Raw genomic sequence first — 23,465 nt, forward strand, 5'->3', positions numbered from 1 at the left:
TGGGCAACCTGTTCCAGTGCTTCACCATCCTCATAGTACAGAATTTCTTTCTGTCATCTGATGCAAACCTCTCTCCTTTCTCTTTAAAGCTATGCTTGCTTTAAAATGCACTTCTCCAGCTCTCTTGTAAGCTGCCTTTATTTAAAGAAAAGCCACAATAAGGTCACTCTGAAGCCTTCTCTTTCCAGGCTGAACAATCCCAATTCCCTTAACTTTTTATAGTTAGTTTGATCTGTGAGGGAGAGGATTTAGATGCTGCTGTAAATTTATGTTTCTGATGGGGAAGAAAACAATGCCTTAATTGGAATCACCTTTAAAATACACCGTGGTAGTAACTGATGCACTTCCATGCATAGAAATAATTTTGTATTATTTCCTTGAATATTACCTAGTGAATTAACTACTCTAATTCCTCAATATCCCTGTAATGTCAAAAAAATCATCAGCAATTTCACTATAAAGTGTCAAATCAAAATCAGATGTCAGTTGTGCTTTTCAATCTGCATGCAAATCTCAGCATCTCTTATTCAACCCCATCAGTTCCATTTAATGTTATTCATGTTTTATTCCTTTTTTGATTTTTGATATTTCTAGTGTCCCTATGCATGCTTAAAAATCGTCTTCAGTGTCATTAGGATGACACTTTTTCTGGTTTAGGCTTTAGCTATACACTGCACATAAGGCATATATAGGGATATGGGGATAGGTACACATTTCTAAAGATCTTGAGAGTCTGTGCAAAGATTGAGAATACTGTTCTTCAAGTCCACCCTAGAGCCATTAATTAAGATGTTAGACAGCAATAGTGCCAGGAAAGAGGCAAAATTCTGGAACATTAACATGTGATCAAAAAAACTTCTTTCCTCCTACATCTAGAAGTCAGCAATCTGCTTAGAGGATCTTCTAACTCTGTGTGCCTTTCCCTCAGTTGACTTTGGATGTGTCAGTGTGATCTCTGAAAATCCCCCTGCTAGCAATGTGAAACAGTTCCCATTTTCAGATTTAAAAGTAGATACTTTATGAGATAGCCTTGAAAATACAGCTGGAAGAGACAGTTTGTGCCTGTCCAACTGTGGCACTCTATAACTGAATTATAACTGAATGCTGCTTAAATTGGCTAGTTTTCTATAGCCTTATGGATGTGGACATGAATTCACTTAAATGGAACACTTTTAAACTGATTTCCCAGAGAACAGTGGTTGCCCTGAAATGAGAATGCCCCTGCTTGCTGAGTACATATCAACCATTGTAAAACACTCTCAGTTTGCTTAGCTCCTATTTAATTTTCCTAGTTACTTTTATAGTTTTCTTCAGCCTAAGCCTATACATCATGTATCTGACACTGCGTATTAATATCATATTTATTTGCTCAGTAATCCATAAAATACCTTGGAAATAAGAGAGGTATACATTAAAAAGAGAGAGAGAAAGAGAGAGAGAATTTACAATACTTTCTGTATTTCTCCAAAGGATTTTCCCAAACCCTTTAATGACAAATTTCCTGCATTTAAATATTGTGCTCCATAAAATAACTCGGCTAAGGACAGTGCAAGTGGTATTAGCTGTAGTGTCCTTTATTTGCTGCTTGACTTGATTTCATTTACCACATAAAATCCATAAACAGCATCAGAACTATTTCAATGTACAGTAACTTTATTGTAATTGAACTCTCCTTGAAATAAGTTGAGCAACTCTACCTTGAATTGTAACAGTTACCATGTGAATTCTTGAATTAGATAGCTGTTATCATTAGTTAGATTAGTTATCTAATAGTTGTTATTATTATAAGTATTCATTATTAGGCTTTATCTCTTGCATTTCTGATAAATTTGCTTAAAATACCATAATGAAGGACTTTATTTTTATTGATATCATAAAGGTATAAGATCTACAAGGAATGGAAGTAGTTGTGTTTGCATCACTTCGTGTAATAAAATTTACATTATTATACACAAGTAGTATGCATAGTGAGATCTTATAAATTTAACCATAAAACACATACTGTATTTAAGACATGAATCACAGAAGCAGAGGTCTGACTGTATTTCCCAGGACTACTTATCCAGCACTGATGTATATGACAAAATATCAGTCCTTTCTCACGGTCTTTGTCAGTCCCCAGCCTGGACTGCTGCATGAAGCAGTTGCCATTCTGCACAGTGCCTGTGGCACAATCACCTTCAGGGAAGTTTGCACAGGAGATTTCTTGCAACTGATGCCTCTTGCAAGCATCCTGGATATTCTCATGCTGCAACACCTCTGGCAACAATGGTGTTTTGAAAAACAGCAGCACAATAGTGTTTTGCTACCTTTCAGAATCATATTCTTAGAAAAACACTCGTAGTTTTTTTTAAAGGATTAACACTACAGATTTACTCGTTTAAAAAGAAAAAAAGAGAAAATCTTGTAAAAGAATATTACTGATATTGGAAAATAATGAGCACATATATAATTTCTGTACATTTTGCCCTCCACCAGTTCCTATGCAGAATTTTAAATCTAGAATCAGATTAAGACTTAGCATGGGCATCCTGGAAGATTTAGTTTTAAATCTGGATGTTAACTGTTTATCCTCTGATACACAATCAGAGGTAGGAAGGCAGTAATAGAGGCAGTGAAGTTAGCTGGACCTTTTGTGTGAAAAAGTCAAAATATTAAGGATGTTAGGCTGATATATTTTTGTCACCTGATTGTAATTTGCAGAGGCAGGACTAACTTGTTCCAGCTAAAGTTTTAAAAACAGTAAATATTTTAGTACTGGAAGAATTAACTAGTGGCAGCTAATCAACTTTTTAAAATGGGATTTTTCAGTATTTCTGAAGATGTTTGAGTCCACACTCTGATGCTCTTGATTGTTGGCATGACTGATTTAATAACAAAAGAAGTCTTGTTTTTCGTAGTCAGTACCACTGTACCAGTGAGGAGCTCCAGGCCCAGGTGAGGCTTGTGCTGATAAACTGTAGCTGCTGGTCTGTCTCTCAAACAGGTTTTTATTATTATTAGAATGAAAAGGAAGAAGGCAGATGGTATAGATTCATTCAGAAGAAAGAAATGATGGAATTATGAAGGGGAAAAACACCTTGGTGGCATTGTTTGACATGAGAGGCAGTTGATGCAAAACAGCAGCAGTCTTGGATTTAGCAGTTTTAGATACATCACAGCAATTGGAACATAGGGGCATAATTTTGAATGGCATAGCTTTGCTAACATACAGACAAGATCCTTCATGTGTGAAACTGCAGTAGAACTGCAGATGTCACAGTTTAAAGGTGAAGGAACCACATAAGTAATGTCTCAGGGCTGAGTCAGGAATGAGATCAGGAAACAGCTTGTAAAGTATTTAGACCCTAATGCAAACAGATAATTTTTGGCTCATTGGAAAAGAAGTAGCCATAAGGGGAATGTTATGAATAATGTGAACATACAGAGACTGAGCAAGTTATGGAGATCGGGTCTATATTCATTTTTTCACAAAGTTTTAAAACCATTTTGTTATCTATTTTCTTGGTGGAAGTTATGGCTTGGGTCATGCCAATTGCCAGATCCTGCTGCCATGAAGCACCTGCTGGGTATGTTCTTACTCAAGCCCTGAAATTGTTTCTAAGAACTATCTAATAAACATGTTTCTTTCTACCTTAATGATGCTTTTGTAACTTTTACTGGAATTGCATTGATGCTTACAGGTCTCCTACTGATCAGGTTAACACATGTAATAGCTCATAAGAGGAGCTATTTATTTTCTAGATTTGCCTGTGCGAGCCTGAACTATTAGGTTCTGCAAATCAATGCTAACAACATGAAAAGAAAAAGCAATAGGCTTTAAAGCATAAAGTTACACTTAATCGATATAAACAATAAAATCCAGGGTCTTTTGGGCAATATTTTGAGAAAAATTAGAAAGGCCATGCCTCCATGCTAGCTGGGTGAACAATTTAAAGTTCTTTGGTGACTTTGTTTAAAGATAATAATGGATAGGGCTGTGCTGCTATTAAATAGCTCTGACTTTTAATTCAAGGAAACTCTAAGAATAAAACTGCATGTTTAATGTTTATTTGTGACTTCTGATAGTTAAATACAGAAATTCCTTGTAAGTCATTATGACTTTTTCATAATTTCCAATAAGAGAAATAATAGCAAAACAGGGTATGAAATAAAAGAGAAGTATACAGGTTGTGTAAGTATATTCAGTGAAATAATGGAATAGCTCAGGAAATGTTCAACAATAAAAAACCATTAGGCATCCATGAAGGTTGTTATAGAGAGTTTTTTAAAGGTCATGCTTGCGTTTAACTTGATGATAAAAGAATAAACTGCTTTTCCTAGGTAGTTTATCTGAACATCAAAAACACAACTGGAAAGAAACCATAAAAACAGTAACATCCTTTTGTTTCATTGACATTATGTGCATGCAGCTACATTAACTGTATCAAAAATATCCCTTTTGTGTCAGTGAGTTCCAACAGACAAAGAAGAAGAAAGAAATGAATACACTGCCACTTACACAATAATAGTTTAAAAATAATAAGCATCCTGTGCTGGGTTCTGTATTTTACTTTACTTTATGTTATGTTATGTTATGTTATGTTATGTTATGTTATGTTATGTTATGTTATGTTATGTTATGTTATTTTTATTCTATTCTATTTTATTTTATTGTAAAGACATAGCCCTTTCTTGTGGATTTTGGACAAAAATGCCTCCCTTTTCTGCCTGTATCTTATTTTCTTTGGGTCTGACATCATACTGAAACATGACATCACTGCAAAGCACTAATTTAAATTTTATTCCTAGTGCTTTACATTTGTTTACATTTGAACTTGACATTCTCTTTGAAGTCTATTGACATCTATTGTCCCTTACTCTTTCAACCTTCTTACCAGTGGTGGGATTTTTAAGGATGGTGCTGTGCAGGACCAGCAGTGGGACTTGATGATGCTCATGGGCATCTTATTCTGTGCTTCTGTGATTCTGAGTTAGAAAGACATGACAGGGCAGACAATTTATGTGTACAGTGAAAAACAACTTTCTGGTCTCAAACCTTTAAATGATGGTATGGAGCACAGGTTTCTTTCTTCTTAGCATCTCACCACTGACTACCTTCATGCACTTTGTTGCTACAGATGTCATGAATTTGAGTGAGTGGTTCTGAATGTTTATGCATATTAGAGACTTTAATAGAGTGTCCTTACACCAGCCTATTTATAGTGATCAAAAATGCTAATCTGGGCAGATTAGTGCTTCTCAATAAGCCTTTGTCAAGCTGAGTAGGGCAGTGAAATTCTTTGTAGTTTATATGTAGGGAGTATAAACCAATGTCTATGTAAAAAGCAGAAAGAAAACAAAGTAAGAAAATTATAAACTCGGTGCCAAATTTTGGGAGCAACTTAGAGCTTAGTTAAAGATACCAGCAGAATTATTTGCATCTAAAATAGTAAACAGAAGTAATCTGAATTATTTTAAATCATGAACAAGCCAAAACTGCTCTCATTTATCTTAAAGTAGGAGAGTAAATATGAGTGAAGGGAAAATTAACCTTAGTCTTTTTCAGGACTTCACCAAGTGTGAGGATCTAAGGACACACCCCGTAGTTGCACTTGTCTGTAATGATGTAAGATACTATGGTATTGAGCTCACCCTGAAAACCTTTTCCTTTTGGATAACAGTTGACTTTTAATTTCCAAAATAATTTCAAATATGAGATACTAATCACATGGAATGTGCTTTAGGTATGTGTTAGGACTGAATTTGGAATTGGGAATTTGTTGTAGGATGATAAAAGTTTCTATTTCCAGTTACATAACTCAGGACCAGTTTCGGTAGGTAGGAGATTCATTTGTGATAGATTAGGTAAATACAATCCCTGGTTCCTAGAAACACTTATGTTTTGGCCTTGTCCTTCATTGTTGAGTAGTGTGCTCTTACCCCACCCAAAAGCTCATACCTGCTTTAGGGACTTATTATAAAATAACATTTTATATTTAAATTTAAAACAAAGTGTAGCAAACATTAGGAATTTTGATAAAATAATTTTAATCTTTTTCTGGTGGAATGATAATTTAGAATTCAAAAGAAATATTACAGAACTGTCTGTTTTCTTCTAATCCAAATTTCTCCGTGGAACAGCAGAGAGCAAAATTCCTTTAGGAACACACTTCCTTCATTATATTCCTCCTCTGTCATGTTGTGGCTGCATAGCCCAAGCATCTCAGGACTTCTGTTGTGTTGATGATGTTGATTAAAAGCATTGTAATCTGATGTCCTTTCCTTCTTATTAATTGCACACACTTCCTTATCATGCTAAACAATACAACAACAATTGGAGGGTTTTTTGCTTTGCCCAAACTTTGTTTTTTTCCAGACCTGATGCAGTACTCATGGCTGATGGCTATAGTCAGCCACTAATTGTGTTTGCACACACAAAGCCTGACCTTTGTTAGCAAGTATCTCATATTCTGCCTGAATGATAGGGAGATTGCATTTCTTCTTAAATTCTCTTCCATCATGAATTTCTTCTTTCACCTAATAGTTTTGCTAATAGTAAAGTTTTTCTCATAATAAGCAAGCAGATCTTACTTTTTAAAATTTGCTTCCCTAGCAGACTCAACCAGAAATTTCCTATATTTTTATTTATTAGAGCAGATATAAATGGAATACTTGCTCCCATCCCAAACATAACATTTTGCTCTTTTGGATACACTGAGGACTGTCATTGGAGTATCACAGCCCTTGGTAGTGCAGTGTTGTGGAACATTTGAGATAGATATGTCTTTTATATTCTTTGTCACTCCTATAGTCACTACTATATTAACTTTAGCTGCAAGTCATATGTTGTCCCAAAATTATTCTCCTGTAACTGGTGATGGAAGTCAAATTGTGACCCAAAATGATTCTTGTTTTATGAAGAAAACATAGAAGATTTTGAAGGTAACAGAGTACTTGAGAACCATTTTTAATTACATTACTTCTAGATAAGTGTGATTCCTAGGTGAAGTCCTGAGCTGAATTTCAGAGCTCTAACTTCTGGTCATGGCTGTGGATAAGCAAGGTATATGGTATAGATTCCATAACTTATTTTCCCTCTGTGCCTCTCTGTTAGAAAACAGATACTTTAGGCTGTGGACTATGTCCTGATGCATTGTTCTTTAGTAAGTATCATTTGAGACTTGAAGTTGAGTTTTTTTAACTTTAGCATTTCTATAGTATGTATAATTAATCCACCTTAAACCAGCTAGTGACCAAGCTTCTGTAGAAAGGTACAACTCCATAAAAAGACTTGTATTTATTTTATTTTTTCGTGTAATATAATTAATATTTTCCATTGCGTCACTTTATTTCTCTGTAGTAAAACAAAAATCTGATAGGCACCACAAGTTTATCTAAACTGAATTGTCAGCTGTTATTCTTGCTTGTCTATGTGAAATCTTACTCTAAAACATTGAGTATTTCTTCCACTTGATCTTCATCTCTAAGGAATTACAGAATTTTTGGCTGGTGACGATGCTCCACATGTTAAGGATGGGGAGCTGGAAGGCATGAGGATGCTTGCCAAGCATAATTGGCTTCTACTGTGTGGAGCAGCTCAAATATTGTATTACAGTATGTAATTTGGGTGTGCATATTGACTGTAGTTCAAAGCATTTCATTAATCTGCAGCAGCAAGCTGAGCTTCCTTTGGACTGTTTCCTTATGTATTTACTGAGCAAGCTACATGCACCACTTGAAGAAGAGATATTCATTTCTAGCTATGGGCTGAGTTCTCTTTGAGATATAAAGAAATTAATCTGAGTCTTTTTCTTTCCATTTTTTTTCTAATGATTGTCATATTCTGAAAATCATTAAAACCCCTTTGCTGGCACATGGAGGTAGATGTCAAGAGTAGTTGTGGAGCTCTCTGTGGATTGATAAAATTGTTATATCCTTATATAAATGTTATTTATTGAACTTTTGCAGTGTTCTCAAAAGCAAGCTTCTGCCAGTTCAGATTTGTCATCTGTAACATGTAGAGACATTAGAGTTCCTTGGTCAGTTGAATCTGTCTTGTTTTCTTGTCTCCAAACACTTTCAATGTGCTTCTCCTGCTCTTTATCTATACATATTCCTTTAGACTGTGCTCTGATAGTTTTCTCCTTCAGCTCCAAGGGATAGGAGAGATTGAAGGTGCATTTCTCCTTATCCTCAGGGAAAAGCCCAAAGATCTTTACCTATCCACAGTCAAAGCAAAGATCATCTGAATCCCAGAAGTTAGAAGTTGTCAGAATTTTACAGGATTCAGTAGGAATAATTCAGGTTGGACAGGGCTCTAAACAGCCTGATCTACTTGAAGATGTCTTTGTTCATTGCAAGGGGTTTGGACAACCTTTAAAATGTCTCTTCCAACCTGAACTGCTCCATGATTCTATGAATCTATGAAGCGACTCTGGCAGGAGGTAAAAAACACACAACTTTGATGACTGTAAGGTGCATGTGGTTCACTTCAATGCACGATCCCAGAGGAGAAAATCAGATTGTCTGATCTTGTGCACAGCACACACCTGTGCCGTGAGCTCTGCAGCACTCAGTACACCAGCACAGCCTTCTCTGACTGTTCGTATCAGACACTCCGGGGTGGCCCAAGCTGCTGTTCACCAGTGTTCTGTGCTGGCAAGCAGGGCCATCAGCACTCAACCAAGCTCAGGGACTGCTATTTTTCTTTGAGAAACAAATGCTGTATTGACAATGAACTGTTTTAAGGTTTGTGCGAGGTAACTTTGCAGATTATGTAAAACACTCATTTTTGCCTTTCACATTTCGTTACCTTGACCACTTGTCCAAACTCACTGGAACACATGGCTTCTCCTGTTTGCTGGACTAACTTTGCAGATTCATCTTCTTACTCTGAGTTTGAATTCATTTGTATATACAAATGTAAGCTACAGGCCACATCCTCACCTACAGTGAGTCAGTGTGCCACTCTTAAAATCTGATGCCTACCTGTTGGCTAAGATGTAGCCATTTGTTTTTCTATTATTTCCTTTGCTGAGATGTACTGTGCTTTAGAGGATAAGGCATTAAAACAGCACCTCTGAGTACAAAAACACTCCTTGCCTTAAAAAATAAAAGGTGACCTTTACACTGGACCTAATGGAATTTAAATCAAAACTCTCTTCAGTATTTAAGGTTAAAACAGGTTGTGAAATCCATTAAGAAGCAATCTAGAGCCCTACAACAGTTGTGCCACAGAGTTTAAGAGAATTTACCTGATAATCAAAGCCTGATTTAGTGTTTCTTATGGCAGAAGGTTCAGCTACTTGTTCTAGCTTACTATGTGTTTATTTCTAGTGAGTACACATTTCTTTCAAAATAATCAGTTTTTAATTGATTCTGGTCAGTAGCAGTGTTTCTCAGGACTCAGAATTGGGCCCAACTCTGGCCAGTATCTTTATTGATTATCTGAATTAGGGGATTGAGTGTACCCTCAGTAAGTTTGGGGACCACATCATGTTGGTGGTAGTATCAGAAGGCTTTACAGAGGAGCTTGGAGAGATAAATAGGCTCAGTCTATCAGATAGATAGACTGACAGTATGAGGTTCAACGAGGTCAAGTGCTGCATCCTAACCTGGAGCCACAACAACCCCAGGCAGTGCCACAGGCTGGGACAGAGTGGCTGAAAGGACCTGAGGGTGCTGGTGCCAGCAGCTGAACATGAGCCAGGGTGTGCCCAGGGGGCCAAGAAGGCCAATGGCATCCTGGCCTGGATCAGCAATGGTGTGGGCAGCAGGAGCAGGGCAGGGATTGTCCCCCTGTCCTGGGCACTGCTGTGGCCACACCTTAAGAGATGAAAAAAGAAAACACAACCACCGCTGTCATTTTACAACCTCCTGTTGAGGTTGAACTGTGTGGACTGACTCTTCAGTGAAATTCTTGTTTGTTGCAGGCAGTGGGACATGCACAAGAATTCATTGGAGCTGTGGTTTCAGCTGATGTTCTTTTCCTGTTAAAAAGTTTTATAATCTTCAGTTTATAACATTTTCCCTTTTGGAAAATTCACTGTCTCATTCTGGAGTCTTACCAAATTGAGCATATCATCTTGTTATATAGCTATTATTACTCTTTTTCAATCAGCTCCTATATTCTTCATTGAATTTCATTATCTACTGCTATGACTTCCAAAACAATCAAAGAAAATGTTCATCATAACTACTTTTGGTGTTTTTTACCTCCTCCTATGGGGGATTTCCCTCTAGCAGGTACAATAAACTTGATGTGCATGCTGCTGAACACCAATGCCCATCAAACCTGCTCTATCACTCCCCTAAACTGGACAGGGAGAGAAAAAATTTAAAAAGGGTCACAGGCTGAGATAAGGCCAGAAAGATATTACTCACTGATTACCATCACAGGCAAAATAGACTCAACTTGGGAAAATTAGCTTTGTTTATTAACAATCAGATCAAAGTAGGTTAATGAGAATTAAAACCCATATCTTAAAATATCAAAATCTTCAAATCCCCCTTCCACCTTGTCCCTGTGCTTGACTTTTTTCCCACTTTCCTCTACCTCTTCCCCTTCAGTGTTGCTGGGGAGTGGGGATGGAGATTATGGTTCGTTCATCATACCTGTTTCTGTCACTACATCTTCCTCAAACAGGACTCCTTCACCTGCCCCATCATAGGATGTCTCCCACAGAAGACAGCTCTCTGTGTGAGCCCTTCCCACTGACTGCAGTTCTTCACAACCTGTTCCAGCATGTGTCACTTCCACGAGTTGCAGTCCTTCAGGTGCTCCAGCACAGGACCCCTGCAGGGTCACAGGTTCCTTCTGGGACCTTTCTCCAGCCCAGCTTTCCTGTGGGGTTACAGCCTCCTCTCAGGCATCCCCCTGCTTCAGCAGGGTCTCCTCCAGGGGCTGCAGGTGGATCTCTGCATCCCCGTGTTCCTCCAGGGGCTGCAGGTGGATCTCTGCATCCCCACGTTCCTCCAGGGGCTGCAGGTGGATCTCTGCATCCCTGTGTTCCTCCAGGGGCTGCAGGGGCACAGCTGCCTCACCATGGGCTGCACCAGGGGCTGCAGGGGAACCTCAGCTCTGGCCCCTGGAGCACCTCCTGTCCTTCCTTCTGCACTGACTTGGGTGTCTGCAGGGCTGTTCCTCTCGTATTCTCACCCCACTCTTTTCTGGTCACAATTTGTTTCTGCACAATAACTTTTTTTTTCCTCTCAGATACATGATCCCAGAGACACTGCCCCTGTCACTGACTCAGCCTTGGCCTGTGGTTGGTCCATCCTGGAGCTGCCTGGAGCTGGATCTTTCAGACACAGAAGAAGCTTCTGTCAGCTTCTCACAGTACCCACCCCTGTAGCCTCTCTGCTACCGAAACCTGGACATGCAAACCTAAAAGATACTTCTACTAAGAACCTTTAGTGCAAGTCTTTACTGCACAGGTCCCCAGTAGAGTCTAAGCTGGTTGAAATGAAGGGATCAACATATTTCCCCTGGAACTTCTACTTCCTGTTACTTTCAGACATTCATCGCTGATCTATCTTATCTTCACAAACTGAATAAGCTTCTTTTGCAATGAAAAGGATACCATGAGTTTGGGTTGTCCTTCACTGGAAGTATTTTAAATTTGCTTCTTTCAAGAAGAATATCACTTACCCATGCCATTGTGCATTTCTTAATCTGTTCTTTCACTGTCTTGATCAGTCCTGTTTAGAATTATTTATTAGTTTATACAATACTTGATTTCAAACTATCACTTTCTTCTTTCATGTTATTCAGTCTCTCTTTCCTCAAAATATAATTGGAATTAGTGCATTTTTGCACAAGTTTAAAGACGAATTGCACTCCGTAAAATATAAAAGACAAATAATATAGTTTAAAAATTTTATGTATCTTATTTTCCAATACCTGCATTTTAGCTGATGACTGATAACATTTTAAATGCCTATACTCCCCTGAAAAATTTTGAAAGACTTGTATTTCCCTGGGTTGATATGATTTCACCAGCAACATGTCAAGCTCTAATCAGCTGCTGATGCTCTAGTTCTTCAGAAGAAAAGTGGTATTGGCCCCTAGACCTCAGGACATCTTATTTTGATTTTAAAATGCAATTTCTGGAAATGAAGAAGTTCACCCATGAATTTTGTTACTGGGACTGGACTAAAACTATTACTTTTTTTTTCTCCTTCTTAAAAAAAAAAAAAAAAAAAAGTTTTGATAGCTTCCATGGTTCAATTTTGTGTTTTATATTTTCAATCATATTACTTGGGTTGGGTTTAAAATTTCTGTTTTTATTTTTACTTATGATGTTCTTTGTCTTTTATATTGCCCTGTAGTTTGACAAAAAACAAAATGAGAAGAAAAATTATACTGATCATTTGCAGGCCTAGAAGGAGAGAAGCTTCCTATTTATCTGTATCAGAAGAACATTAACAGAAAAAAAAATTGGAGAGAAGACCCAGAGTTTTGATGGATTTTCATCATCTAATTCTGAATATACCTCTTGAGTACTTCTAGAATAATATTTAGAATATATTTATAAGCAGTTAGGCTAAATCCAAGGAGATTATATAATATTTATGACAATAGTAAAAGTTTCATTAGAATAACCTATCTAAAACCAGAGTTTATCCACCATCCTAGTCTTATACCTTGTAGGCAAAAGGATTTTTCACTTCTTCAACACTGTCACAGAGAAGTATGGAATTTTGCAAGAAATGGAGGAGATGATCTGTACATTTTGTAGAGTAAGGGTCTGATTGAGCACATATTCACTGGGGATATTCCATCAAGAGTATCTGTTCAGACAAGAATTTCACATTTTTCCATTGTCAGTAGTAGGGCATGAGTCCAGTAATAAGGAGTAATAAGGAGTGCTGCTAACCCAAAGGCTGGTTCAGACACCACTTGACCTGGGAAAAAAGCTTTAAAACCTAAATAAATATTGAAGCTAAAGGAGATGTTTACCAGTTACCTCTGTTCTTAGTTTGGGAAGAGTGCAAAATTATAGCCTCCCTGTGCTGTGTAAATACAACCCAGCTAACTGTGTATGGAGGGAAGAACAGTTCCACAAAAGGAAAGAAGGAAACTTCATTCATGCTACTGCCCTTTCTTCTATTCTCAGGAATGAAGGTGATTGAAATTGTGTGTTCTTGTATTTCTCTTTTGCTTTGTTTGAAAGAAAGGATTCTTCCTGCTACATAGCTGAGGCAAGGCCGAGAACTTTCCTCTCTCCTGCAATATCTGAGATTCTGAGATGAAGCCTCTCTCTATCTGCTCACTCTTTCCATCAGTTAAGTTAGTTTATCTTAGCAATATCATGCATCCCTGTTTCAAATTACAATTAGCACCAAAACCAGTCAGACATTGTAGAATGCTTCCCTTAGGAAATATGTGCACACTTCCAGCACCTGTTAACTCTAAATCACTGACCACTGCCAGCTGAATCTGAGAGTGAGGTAGTGATTTATTAAATGTATTAGTTATAAACCATGCAAAAATGGCGAATTTGTAGAAGAGACCATTAACACTGTCTTTAAACACACAAACAAACAAACAAACAAACAAACAAACAAACAAACAAAAACCCATAACATGCTTCTTTGAGCACATTTCTTGTTAGACACCAAAGGATTTACATGAAGAAAAGCCAAAGTGAACTGCTTAACTCTTGGAAAGCTTTCATTCAATTTTCCCAATTTACTGGACACCAGGAATTCTACTCATGTTTTTTGGCAGAGACAGATTAAGCTTTTTTTAAGCTTTGGCATTTATATTTTTTTAATATACTGTGAGCTCAGTCTGCACCATTGAAAGTCAGGAAGTTCAGCAGTCAAACACACAAAGACACAAAAGCTTAAGGAAGTTATTCACTTTGGTACTTACAGATTACTTTATTTTTTTTTTAATTCCACAGTGATATCTGAATCTGTATTTGTAGTTTCTGAAGGATACTCAAAACCAAACTGATATTATAAAATTCTTTCCCAAATGCAGCCCCCAGTTTTCTCATTTCAGCTTGATCTAAGTAAGTTCCAGTTGATAATAAACGTTTTGTTACAGAAGAGTTTCTAGGTTTTGGACCTATTGACATCTCAGGCAAAATCAATATTAATCTGCTTAAAAGTGAAGCTGATGATTTCTAATGGGAACTTTTTAATGAAAACTTGAGCTGTTCCTTCGTGTTTGGATTACATGTCCTAAGAAAGCAGGAAAACAAAACTATGACTTGGTGTTTTTAACAGTGAAATTTTACTCATTTACATTTAGTGATTTGTATTTCTTGAGTTCATAATAATATCCATATAATATATATTAAATGAGCTCTTCAGCAAAATCCTAATGGGAACTGTGTAATATCTTTTGATATCCTTTGATCCCTTCTAGTGGGGACAAAGACTATTAAAGAATTGCAAACATGACAGTATGATCATTTGAGCCACCCACTTTTTTGCAAAAATGGCTTTTATTCTTTTCAATTACTAATTTAATCACAGAATGGCAGTGCCAGCTATAGCAGGTTGCCTAGATTACGTCCTGATAACTTTTGAAGATTTTCAAGCATAGAGACTCCACAGAACAACCTGTGTCAGTGTTCAGTCACCTTCACAGTACAAGTTTTGCAATGTTCAGAGGGAACATCCTGTAGTTTAGTCTGTGCCTGTTGCCTCTGACTCTGTTCCACTTTGAAAATCTTTCACTGCTCTCATTATGTTGAATCAATAGCAGTATCCTTCTTGGAAAGAAACTGGCTTACAGCTACAGGGAAACCTGATTTGAGGATATATCCTCTCCACTAGAAGAATTTTTTTTTCTATGGTACAAAAAATAAGATAAGAAAGCAACTTGAGCAATGAGTTCATTATTGAACTCCTTGTCCATATGAGAATAGAATTGACACAATTCTCTCACAACTCACAACTGTGAGAAAAAGAGATTTTAAAAAGGAACAGACCTTTTCTCAAAATCAAATTTGTTCATGAAAAGGAAGCAATAAAAATACATTAAAAGGACATCGTACTACTTGAGATACTTGAAAATCTAGAGCTTCCCTTTTTTTCTTAGTTTTGGGCAAGGTTGATTGCTTGATGAAAAGGCTTGCTTCTTTTTGCCAGTGAGTAAGTGACGGTGGTCCTTCTGGCAAACTCTTACAGGCAGTGGAGTAAGGAATGTGTTAGTGCTTTGCCAGATTGGTCAGAGAGGAAAGGAGCACTGGTAGGGATGAGTGGTAACAAAGAACATTCATTTGGCCTTGTTGGATATTTGATAATAGCAAAGAGTGGATTTAAACATTCACACTGCAAAATTTTGGTGTGCTTTTCCATTGAGGCAGTAAATTACTTAAACATACTGTCTGTACTGAATGCATGTTTTCCTGCTTGGCTTCAACTGAAGGCACTTTTTTGATATTCTGCCTTACTGTGGCATCTCAAGACTCTTTGTTTAGATAATTTGCAAATACCTCATACAGAAATTCTTCTAGATTTTGGGGCAAATTATATCAGTAGAGTAACTTTGTTCCAGTCCTTTTTTCCAAGAAATACATAAAATGATTAGAGGAAAAAAAAGTCAGCAGAAGTTAGCAGTCCCGCACAGAGAAACCGAACCACATAGTGAGAAGCCTAATGATACAGTTCTTTATTTAAAGGAATCAGAAGTGTTTTATTTACCCTAAACTAACTGTTATAGGCCTGTTTCAAGAGCTTAGTAACTTCTTCTTAGATATCTGCAGTGTTCCTGTTACCTGGTTTCATAACAATATAAACACATACTTTTCATCTTTTTGCCCTTGACACAGAGTCTTAGTATACAGAGATATTGTCACATGAGATATTTGGTTGTTCTAAGACCATGAGAGAAATAAAAAATTGTTTCAGGAATAAAAATTACTTTTTTCCTAGATCCTAATTTAATGTGTGTTTTGTTCATACAATTTTTTATGCACTCCTTTTTTATTATGTAACGATAATCAAGTATTTTGACAAGTTGAGCATAACTGGAATTTATCATTTTCCTCCTATTATACCCTGAAAGTTTCTACTTTCTCTGTTCAAGGAGATAAGGCAGTTTTCACAGCCTAAGGCTAGTGCTACTTTTATAAAGCAGTATATCCTTGTCATTTGGACACAGTCTCTGTATGGGTAAGGCTACTAACAGGTACATGAAAATTTTCTTTACTAGGAGAATAAACTTGGAGAGATTCCTAGCATGGAAAAACTGAGTATTATGAGTGGGACCATAAAGACACTTGCTGAGAAACCTGCTTCAGCTGAGTGTTTTTCCCAGATGCTCATTCTAAAAAAGTCGGATCAAGAGTATTTTGGTTTACCTGTGATTGTGGAGAGATGTGAATAAATTTTTACATGTTGATAAAAATATCTTTCATAATTTCATTTTTTCAACATTAAGAAATTTGAACACTTGACAAAAGATAGCCTTTTAAGTCACAATATATGTGATTTTCTCAGTAAGACAAAAAGAAAAGTTGTAAGAAAACGGATGTAATTTCTGTGCTGAATAAGAACAAACACAGCTATAATTAATAGAAACTATCAATATTGACTAAATATACCAGTCGCTTCAATTTTAGGTCATTAGTTAAGTCTCTAAGTATGAACATCCTCATTTACAGAAAAAGAACTTGATTTTTACCACTGAGGATTTTTTTGAAATGGTAGTTGTAAGAGAAACTGAAAATCTTGGTTCTGCAATTCTCTTGCTGCAAACTTCAAGCTTGCACTTTGGCTGAAGAGCAAAAAGTTGGTCAGAAAATGGGATGATGTCCAGGGTCTGAAACTCACAGTAGATCATAGAATCGTAAAATGTTTTGGGTTAGAGAATCACCTACTTCTAAACCCCCTGCCGTGGGCAAGGCCATTTTTTACCAGACCAGATTACTCAGAGCAGTATCCAACCTGGCTTTAAACACTGCCAGGGATGGCATCTAGAACTTTTCTAGGTAACCTGTTCTAGTGCCTCAACATCCTCACAGTAAAGACCTCTTCCCAATACCTAGTCTAAACTTTTTTTTTTTTTTTGTTTGAAGCCATTCTCCCTTGTCCTGTCACTACATTTGCTTGTAAAAAGTCTTTTTCCATCTTTCTTGATGGTTCCCTTCAGGTACTGAGAAATAACAATTAGATCACTCCAAAGTCTTCTCTTTTCCAGGCTAAATTATCCCACCTCTCTCAGTCTTTCCTCATATGAGAGGTGCTCCATCCCTTTGATCATGCTTGTGCATCACGCTTGTGGCCCTCCCGGACTTGCTCCAGCAGTTCCTTGTCCTCCCTTTGCTAGTGACCCCAGAGCTGGGTGCAGCACTGCAGGTGGGATTTCACCAGAGCAGAGCAGAGCAGAGCAGAGGGGCAGAGTCCCCTCCCTGCCCTGCTGCCCACTCTGCTCTGGATGCACCCAGCACACGTTTGGCTCTCTGGGCTGGCAGTGCCCATGGCTGGGGCATGTCCAGCCTCTCACACACCAGCACCCCCAAGTCCTTCTGGGCAGGGCTGCCCTTGGTCTGTTCATCCCCAGCCTGTGCTGATAATGGGGCATGCCCCAGTCCAGGTGCAGCCCTTTGTGCTTGGTCTTGTTTAACTACACGGGCCTGCTTCTCCAGCTTGTCCAGATCCCTCTGGAAGACATCCCATCCTTCAGGTGTGTCAACCTCTCTCAGCTTGGGATCATCTGCAAATCTGCTGAGGATGCACTCAATCTCTTTGTCTATGTCACTGATGAAGATACTAAATAACTCTGATCCCAATACAGAACCCTGAGGGCACTACTTGTCAGTGATGTCCATTGGGATTCTGAGCCCCTGACCACGACCCTCTGGGTGTGGCCATCCAACCAATTCCTTATCCATCAAACAGTCCACTTCTCAAATCCATCTCTCTCCAATTTAGAGAGTAGGATATTGCGAGGGAAGATGTCAAAGGTTTTGCAGAAGTCCAGGACATCCACAGCCCTTCCCTTGTCCACTGATGCAGTCAGTCTGCTACAGAAGGCAGGACTGGATTTGTCAGGCAGGACTTGACCCTGGTGAAGCTGTGCTGGTGTCTCAAATCACCTCCCTGTCCTCCATCTGCCTTAGCACAGCTTCTAGGAGGATCTGTTCTGTGATCTTCCCAGGTACAGAAGTAACCCTAACAGGTCAGTAGTTCCCAGCTCCTTTCTATCCTTTTTAAAGATGTGCATAATGTTTCCACCCTTCCAGTCACAAAGAACTTCTCACCTGAGTGCCATGACTTTTCAAATGTCATGGAGAGTGGCTTGGTAACTACATCAGCTATTTAGCTGAGGACTCTGGGATGTATCTGTTGGGTCCCATAGACTTATGTATGTTAGGGTTCCTTAGGTAGTCACAAACCTACTCTTAGCTATTCGAGTCCCCATCCATCTGTCCGTCCTCTCAAGAGGTGTGCGAAGAGAGAAATTAAGATTGTGACAAAAATTTGTTGAGTACCTCAGCTTTCTTTTCATTTGTTGTTACCAGTTTATTTTTAGCATTGTTTATCAGGGGGTGCACACCTTCTTTGACTTTCCTTTTCTGGTTAGATCTTCAGTTAATTTGGAATAGCCTGGAGGTTTTCAGAGCTTCTTCCAGCAGCCTGCAGCTCCAAAAGACAGTAACATGCCAAGACTATCTGGATCACATCACTGCTCAGCAGAGTACTTGTCTTGCCTCCAAGACACTCCCATTTTAAGGCAAGTGGTCAAAGCCCTTTGCTGTGTGTTTGCTGAGTCAACTCTTTTCCAGTCTCTTTGTATCACTTAGATGATCTCAACTGATCAGACAATAATGAAGAATCTGTACTTATTTTTTGATTTTGCTGAAATTCATTAAAATACTGCAAAAATTAGTACAAATACACTTGAGTACTTTTCTACTTGGGTAGAAAAGTGTAATATTGCTTTTTGTTCTCCAGGAACAACCAAACAATGTATATGAAAATCATGACAAAACATTACATAAAGTGGACACTGTACATAAATATTGCCATATAGTAATTTTTTCCCTTAAAAATTTTTGGACAGAAATTGTTCCCAAATAATGATGTGAATTAAAGTGCAGCCATCTATGGTGGTGTTAGGTGCTGCGCTAAGAATCAAGTCTTTTATAAACACAGACAGTAGAACACTTAAAAAAAATATCTGTGCAGTGCCAAATTATTATGGCAGACCTTTTCCTTTCTGCTAGCTTTTCATTTGTTGGTTTTGTTTTGGTGTTTTTTGTTGGTTTTTTTTCATGTACCATACTGAAAAGGGAACACTTGCTGTCACTTCCTTTTTTCTAAAAGCATATACAAAATAACATGCAAATTCTAAAAGCAGCCGGTGTTAAAATGTTCTCTTCCTCATATTAGGGCCTAATGAGATATAAAAAGAACCTTTGACTTGTCAAGATGCCTCTCATTTACAGAAGTTAATCTGTTTTAGGACTTCATCATCAGGGTGGGGAAGCTTGATCATGTGTCTAAAACAAAAAAAAAAGATTAGTGGATCAGTCCTGGATCTAATTACAGCATGCTATCTTAGAGGTAACAGAGAAGTCAGAAACAGTGTTGTGAGGCTCTCAAAGCTGCACAGCTGATAATTATTCTTTTATTCTTAGCTTAGTGGCACCAGAGTGTTATACTTGAAAAGCTGTTAACCTCAACATTTTCCACCACATTGTATAACAACAAAAGTGTGGGCCAAATTTAGAGCTTTGGTAAGGTTCAGAAAAAAGCTTTCCTACGGTTGTTCTGCCCTTCAGAACTGCAGGTGTGCTTGTTTGATGGGTACTTTGCCATCATTTAGAAAACCTTTTATTTCCATTTAAGATTGGTCTGACAGCTCTGAGTTCTAAGAATTGTCAGGAGGTGCCAAGTCCAGCAAGTCTTAAGCCTTGCATTGGCCATCAGAATTTTACTTAGCCTGAGTGGTCAGTCGGGTCCCCACAGCAGTCACAGACTCTTTGAAGTGCGGCAGTCTGAAGTGGGAGATTGTGAGAAGAATCCTGAGGGTGAGATACTTGTGTGTGATGGATTCTGCTTTCTAATGTGCTTTGAGATGTGCTGGGAAGGTGAATAATTGATAAAGATTCTTGAATGTAAGCTGCCATTTATAATGCATATATTTTTGCTAAATAAATAGCAAACTGAAAATTTATTAGTTTTACCTGATTATTGTATCCCTTGAGTTTATTCAGTTGTTTTCATACTTCTTGGAAAAAAACCTCATCTGCATACTCCCTTCAATATTAGAAGGAATATTAAGAAAAAAGATCTTGTTAAGAAAAACTTGGTTCCCAGTATCTAAATTTCAAAAACTAAAAAGAGCTGTTGGGCAGGCTAGCAGGAAAATAACATCATACAAATTTGGTTTACTGTGTTCAAGAACAAGTGATCTGTGATGTATATTGTATTATAGACCGCCATGGATTCTCTTTTAATAGATAAACAGGCTGAAAATCCTGACTTTTTTGGCCAGGGAATTCCTTTGGATAAGACAGCACTTGTAGTAAGTATGCATCTGAATGACAGGATTTACAATCTAATGGAAATGGTTTTTGTTGAGTGTTGGTTAATGTGTTTACTGAAGTGGCAAGCACTGCAAAATTTTCATTAAATTTTTCTGCCAATTAATCTCAATTCAAATTTCTTCTTGTGTACTTTTTTTTCAGATGGTGGTGAACTTTATTCAAAATTGTGGGGTGTGTTTGCAATAGCCACATGTATGTGAAGTTTAATAGTTGTGAGGGAACTTGAAGAAAGACATAGGTGTGGTATCCAGGATGTTGTACAGTAATGCACTGAGCTATTTAGCAGTAGTCCCTGATGGGGTGTTTTATTTGAAAAGGAGTTGTAGTTAATTTCTTCTGTTTCTTCTTCTTGTCTCATATTTTGAAAATAAGGTTAGTTTCATGTGAAACAAGTTAAGGGAGATGTTATAGATATGAAACAAGTCAAGGGAGATGTTACAGATGCCCACAACAAGCCGACCAAAAAAACATTTCTCTGCCTTGGAGTAGGGTAGATGTGTCCATTCCAGCAGTTTCAAAAGTTGATGTTTCAGATACACAGCTTGCAAGACCTGGATACCTGGACTAAAACTCACTCAGCTGTGAGATCAATGGAGAAGCACTCTTGTCTTCAGATCTACAATAGAATAAAAAATAGCCAGGCTTGGTAGGTGAGGCTGGCACTCTGTATATAGAACTATTTTTCTAAAATTATTTGCATACTGACAGATTTCCTGTTGTTGGGGAATTATAGAAGAAGGGTATGTCTTCCTGTCTGTAACTGAAATTTCTGCAAGAGAGTTAGTGACAATTGAATATTGAGCAGTTTTGGTTAAACTATGGTTTTCCATACCATTATTGGGTTCATTTCCCATATTGCGTTCCAATGTCCAGTTCCAAAACTTTTTCATCGGTTCTTTTGTGCCTACGGCCAACATGCAATACTTTATGCCTGCTCTAGCACGCACGCACAGGCTTTGGGACAGAACAAACACGACTGCAGTTATTTGAACAGCCTTTGACAGCTGGCGGGCCAGCGCTGTTCAGGGCACTTGCATGTTCTTATACCTTTCCCACGCTTCTGCGGAGGTTAAGCCGCTAGTTCCGATGGTGCCGCGGTGGGCAGGTGGGAGAAGGGCGGCTCAGCGCCCTGCCGGCGGCCGCGGTGGGCGCGGGTGCCCTCGGCGCCGTGTCCGCGCTCTGCCGTCCGTGTCCCGCCGGGGCCGGGCGCGGAGCGGAGCGCGGAGCGGGGAGCGCGGAGCGGAACGGGGAGCGGAGCGGAGCGGGGCCGGGCGCGGAGCGGAGCGGGGAGCGGAGCGGGGAGCGGAGCTGAGCGGGGCCGGGCGCGGAGCGGAGCGGGGCCGGGCGCGGAGCGGAGCGGGGCCGGGCGCGGAGCTGAGCGGGGCCGGGCGCGGAGCGGAGCGGAGCGGGGCCGCACGCCTCCCTCGAGGGGCGGCGCTGCGGGCGGCGGTGGCCCGGGGCGGGCGGCGAGCCCAGGCGAGGGGCGAGCGCGGCGGGACCGAAGTTGCCCGCGCTGTCCCGGTGCTCCGCGGCCGCGGAGGAGCAGAGCTGCTGCCGCGGCGGCGGAATGAGGGAGCGGCGCCCGAGTCCGGGCCCCGGCCGGCGGAGGATGGGCACGCTGCCGCTCCTCGGGAGCCCCGTGAGACGCCCGCCAGCTGAGCGCGCCTTTCCCTGTCTTTTCGCAGAGGAGGCCTACCAAAAACTGGCTAGCGAGACCATGGAGGAGCTGGACTGGTGCCTGGACCAGCTGGAGACCCTGCAGACCAGGCACTCCGTCAGCGAAATGGCCTCGAACAAGGTAGGAGCCCCTGGCGGGCCGGGGGTCGCGCAGCCGGGGCTGCGCGGGGTCAGCGCGGCCAGAGGGGACGCGGGGCTGGAGCGGCCCCGGGACGAGAAACTTGGCGTGGGCAAGCAGTGTCCGAACGTAGGTTTGGGAGCAGGGGCGGGAGCGGCTCCTGATGTGGTTTTGTATACCATTCTTTTTAATTTCAGTGCAATTTGTGAAAGTGGTGCAGGTCTTGTAAAGCTACATTGGTTTCTTGTGTGTGTCAGTTTAAAGACAAAAAGAGATTGCTCAGGGCTGCTGGCAATAATCTCTTCAGTTGCTCCTTCTTTTCGCAGAATCCCATACAGAATTAGGGATCTTTCCTAGAAACGATGTAGAAAGTAGCATGAAAGGTGATAAAGATAGTTCTTGAGCCCGGAGGAGCTGTATGGTGAATTCTATTTGTAAACAGTGATGATGACAGCTCTCATAATGCTATTTGTTATGAAAGAACACGCTCTCAACCAAAGTGCCATCACAATAGACACCTACATCCAGAGGTGTGCTTCTGCAACAGAGTGCACACTCCCTTCGCATCCTGGAAGCTGAGGATTTGCATTATCTGGGAACTCTGTGCCAGGATCTGCTATGGTCTGTATGTGCTTCGGGTCCACATCCTTAGTTTATAAGTAAACTTTATTTCCTGATTTTTATTTGCAGGGAATATACAGGTACATTTCTGGAATTAATTTTTTTAAGGTGAATTAATGAAAGTGCTGTGTTACTTCAATATGCATTGTTATATTTTTTTATCAACTTAGTACTTGAACAGCAACATGTACAAATAGAAATGAGAAGAAAGCTTTAATTAAACAGGCTAATTTTCCTATTCTTATGTCTGCAAAAGCAGATGATGATATCTTAGTGTCTTTTAAGCATTTCAGTTGTAATTAATATTTTGTTGGAAAATAATTTTGTTTTTACTCAGCTTATGCCATCTTAATACTCTACTGTCTTGTTGTGACTGCTCTTATGAAGTATCTGCTCTAAGTTATTGACTGTTTTTAAATTCCTGTTGAAGTGTGCCTGCTTGTCAGATATGAAGCATTGTTACACTTGTGCAGTTTAATTCCCACAATGTAATATTCCCTGTGCTTTTCATGGCTTTGGACACTCTTAGCACCAATTCTGTCTCTGGTTTA

At 39.3% G+C, this 23,465-nt stretch overlaps 1 protein-coding gene across 5 annotated transcripts in view; it reads left to right on the forward strand.

The window, feature by feature from the left end:
• The window catches only part of PDE4D (phosphodiesterase 4D), a 353,290-nt gene that overhangs the window by 284,383 nt on the left and 45,442 nt on the right, over positions 1-23,465 (forward strand). For all 5 annotated transcript variants that reach the window (XM_056513777.1, XM_056513778.1, XM_056513782.1 and 2 more), the window contains exon 6: positions 22,184-22,296. In XM_056513777.1, coding sequence (XP_056369752.1) covers positions 22,184-22,296 — 113 coding nt within the window. The remainder of the gene's footprint in view (positions 1-22,183; positions 22,297-23,465) is intronic.

Source organism: Oenanthe melanoleuca, chromosome Z (assembly GCF_029582105.1).
Source record: "Oenanthe melanoleuca isolate GR-GAL-2019-014 chromosome Z, OMel1.0, whole genome shotgun sequence".
NCBI classification, from domain to species: Eukaryota; Metazoa; Chordata; class Aves; order Passeriformes; family Muscicapidae; genus Oenanthe; species Oenanthe melanoleuca.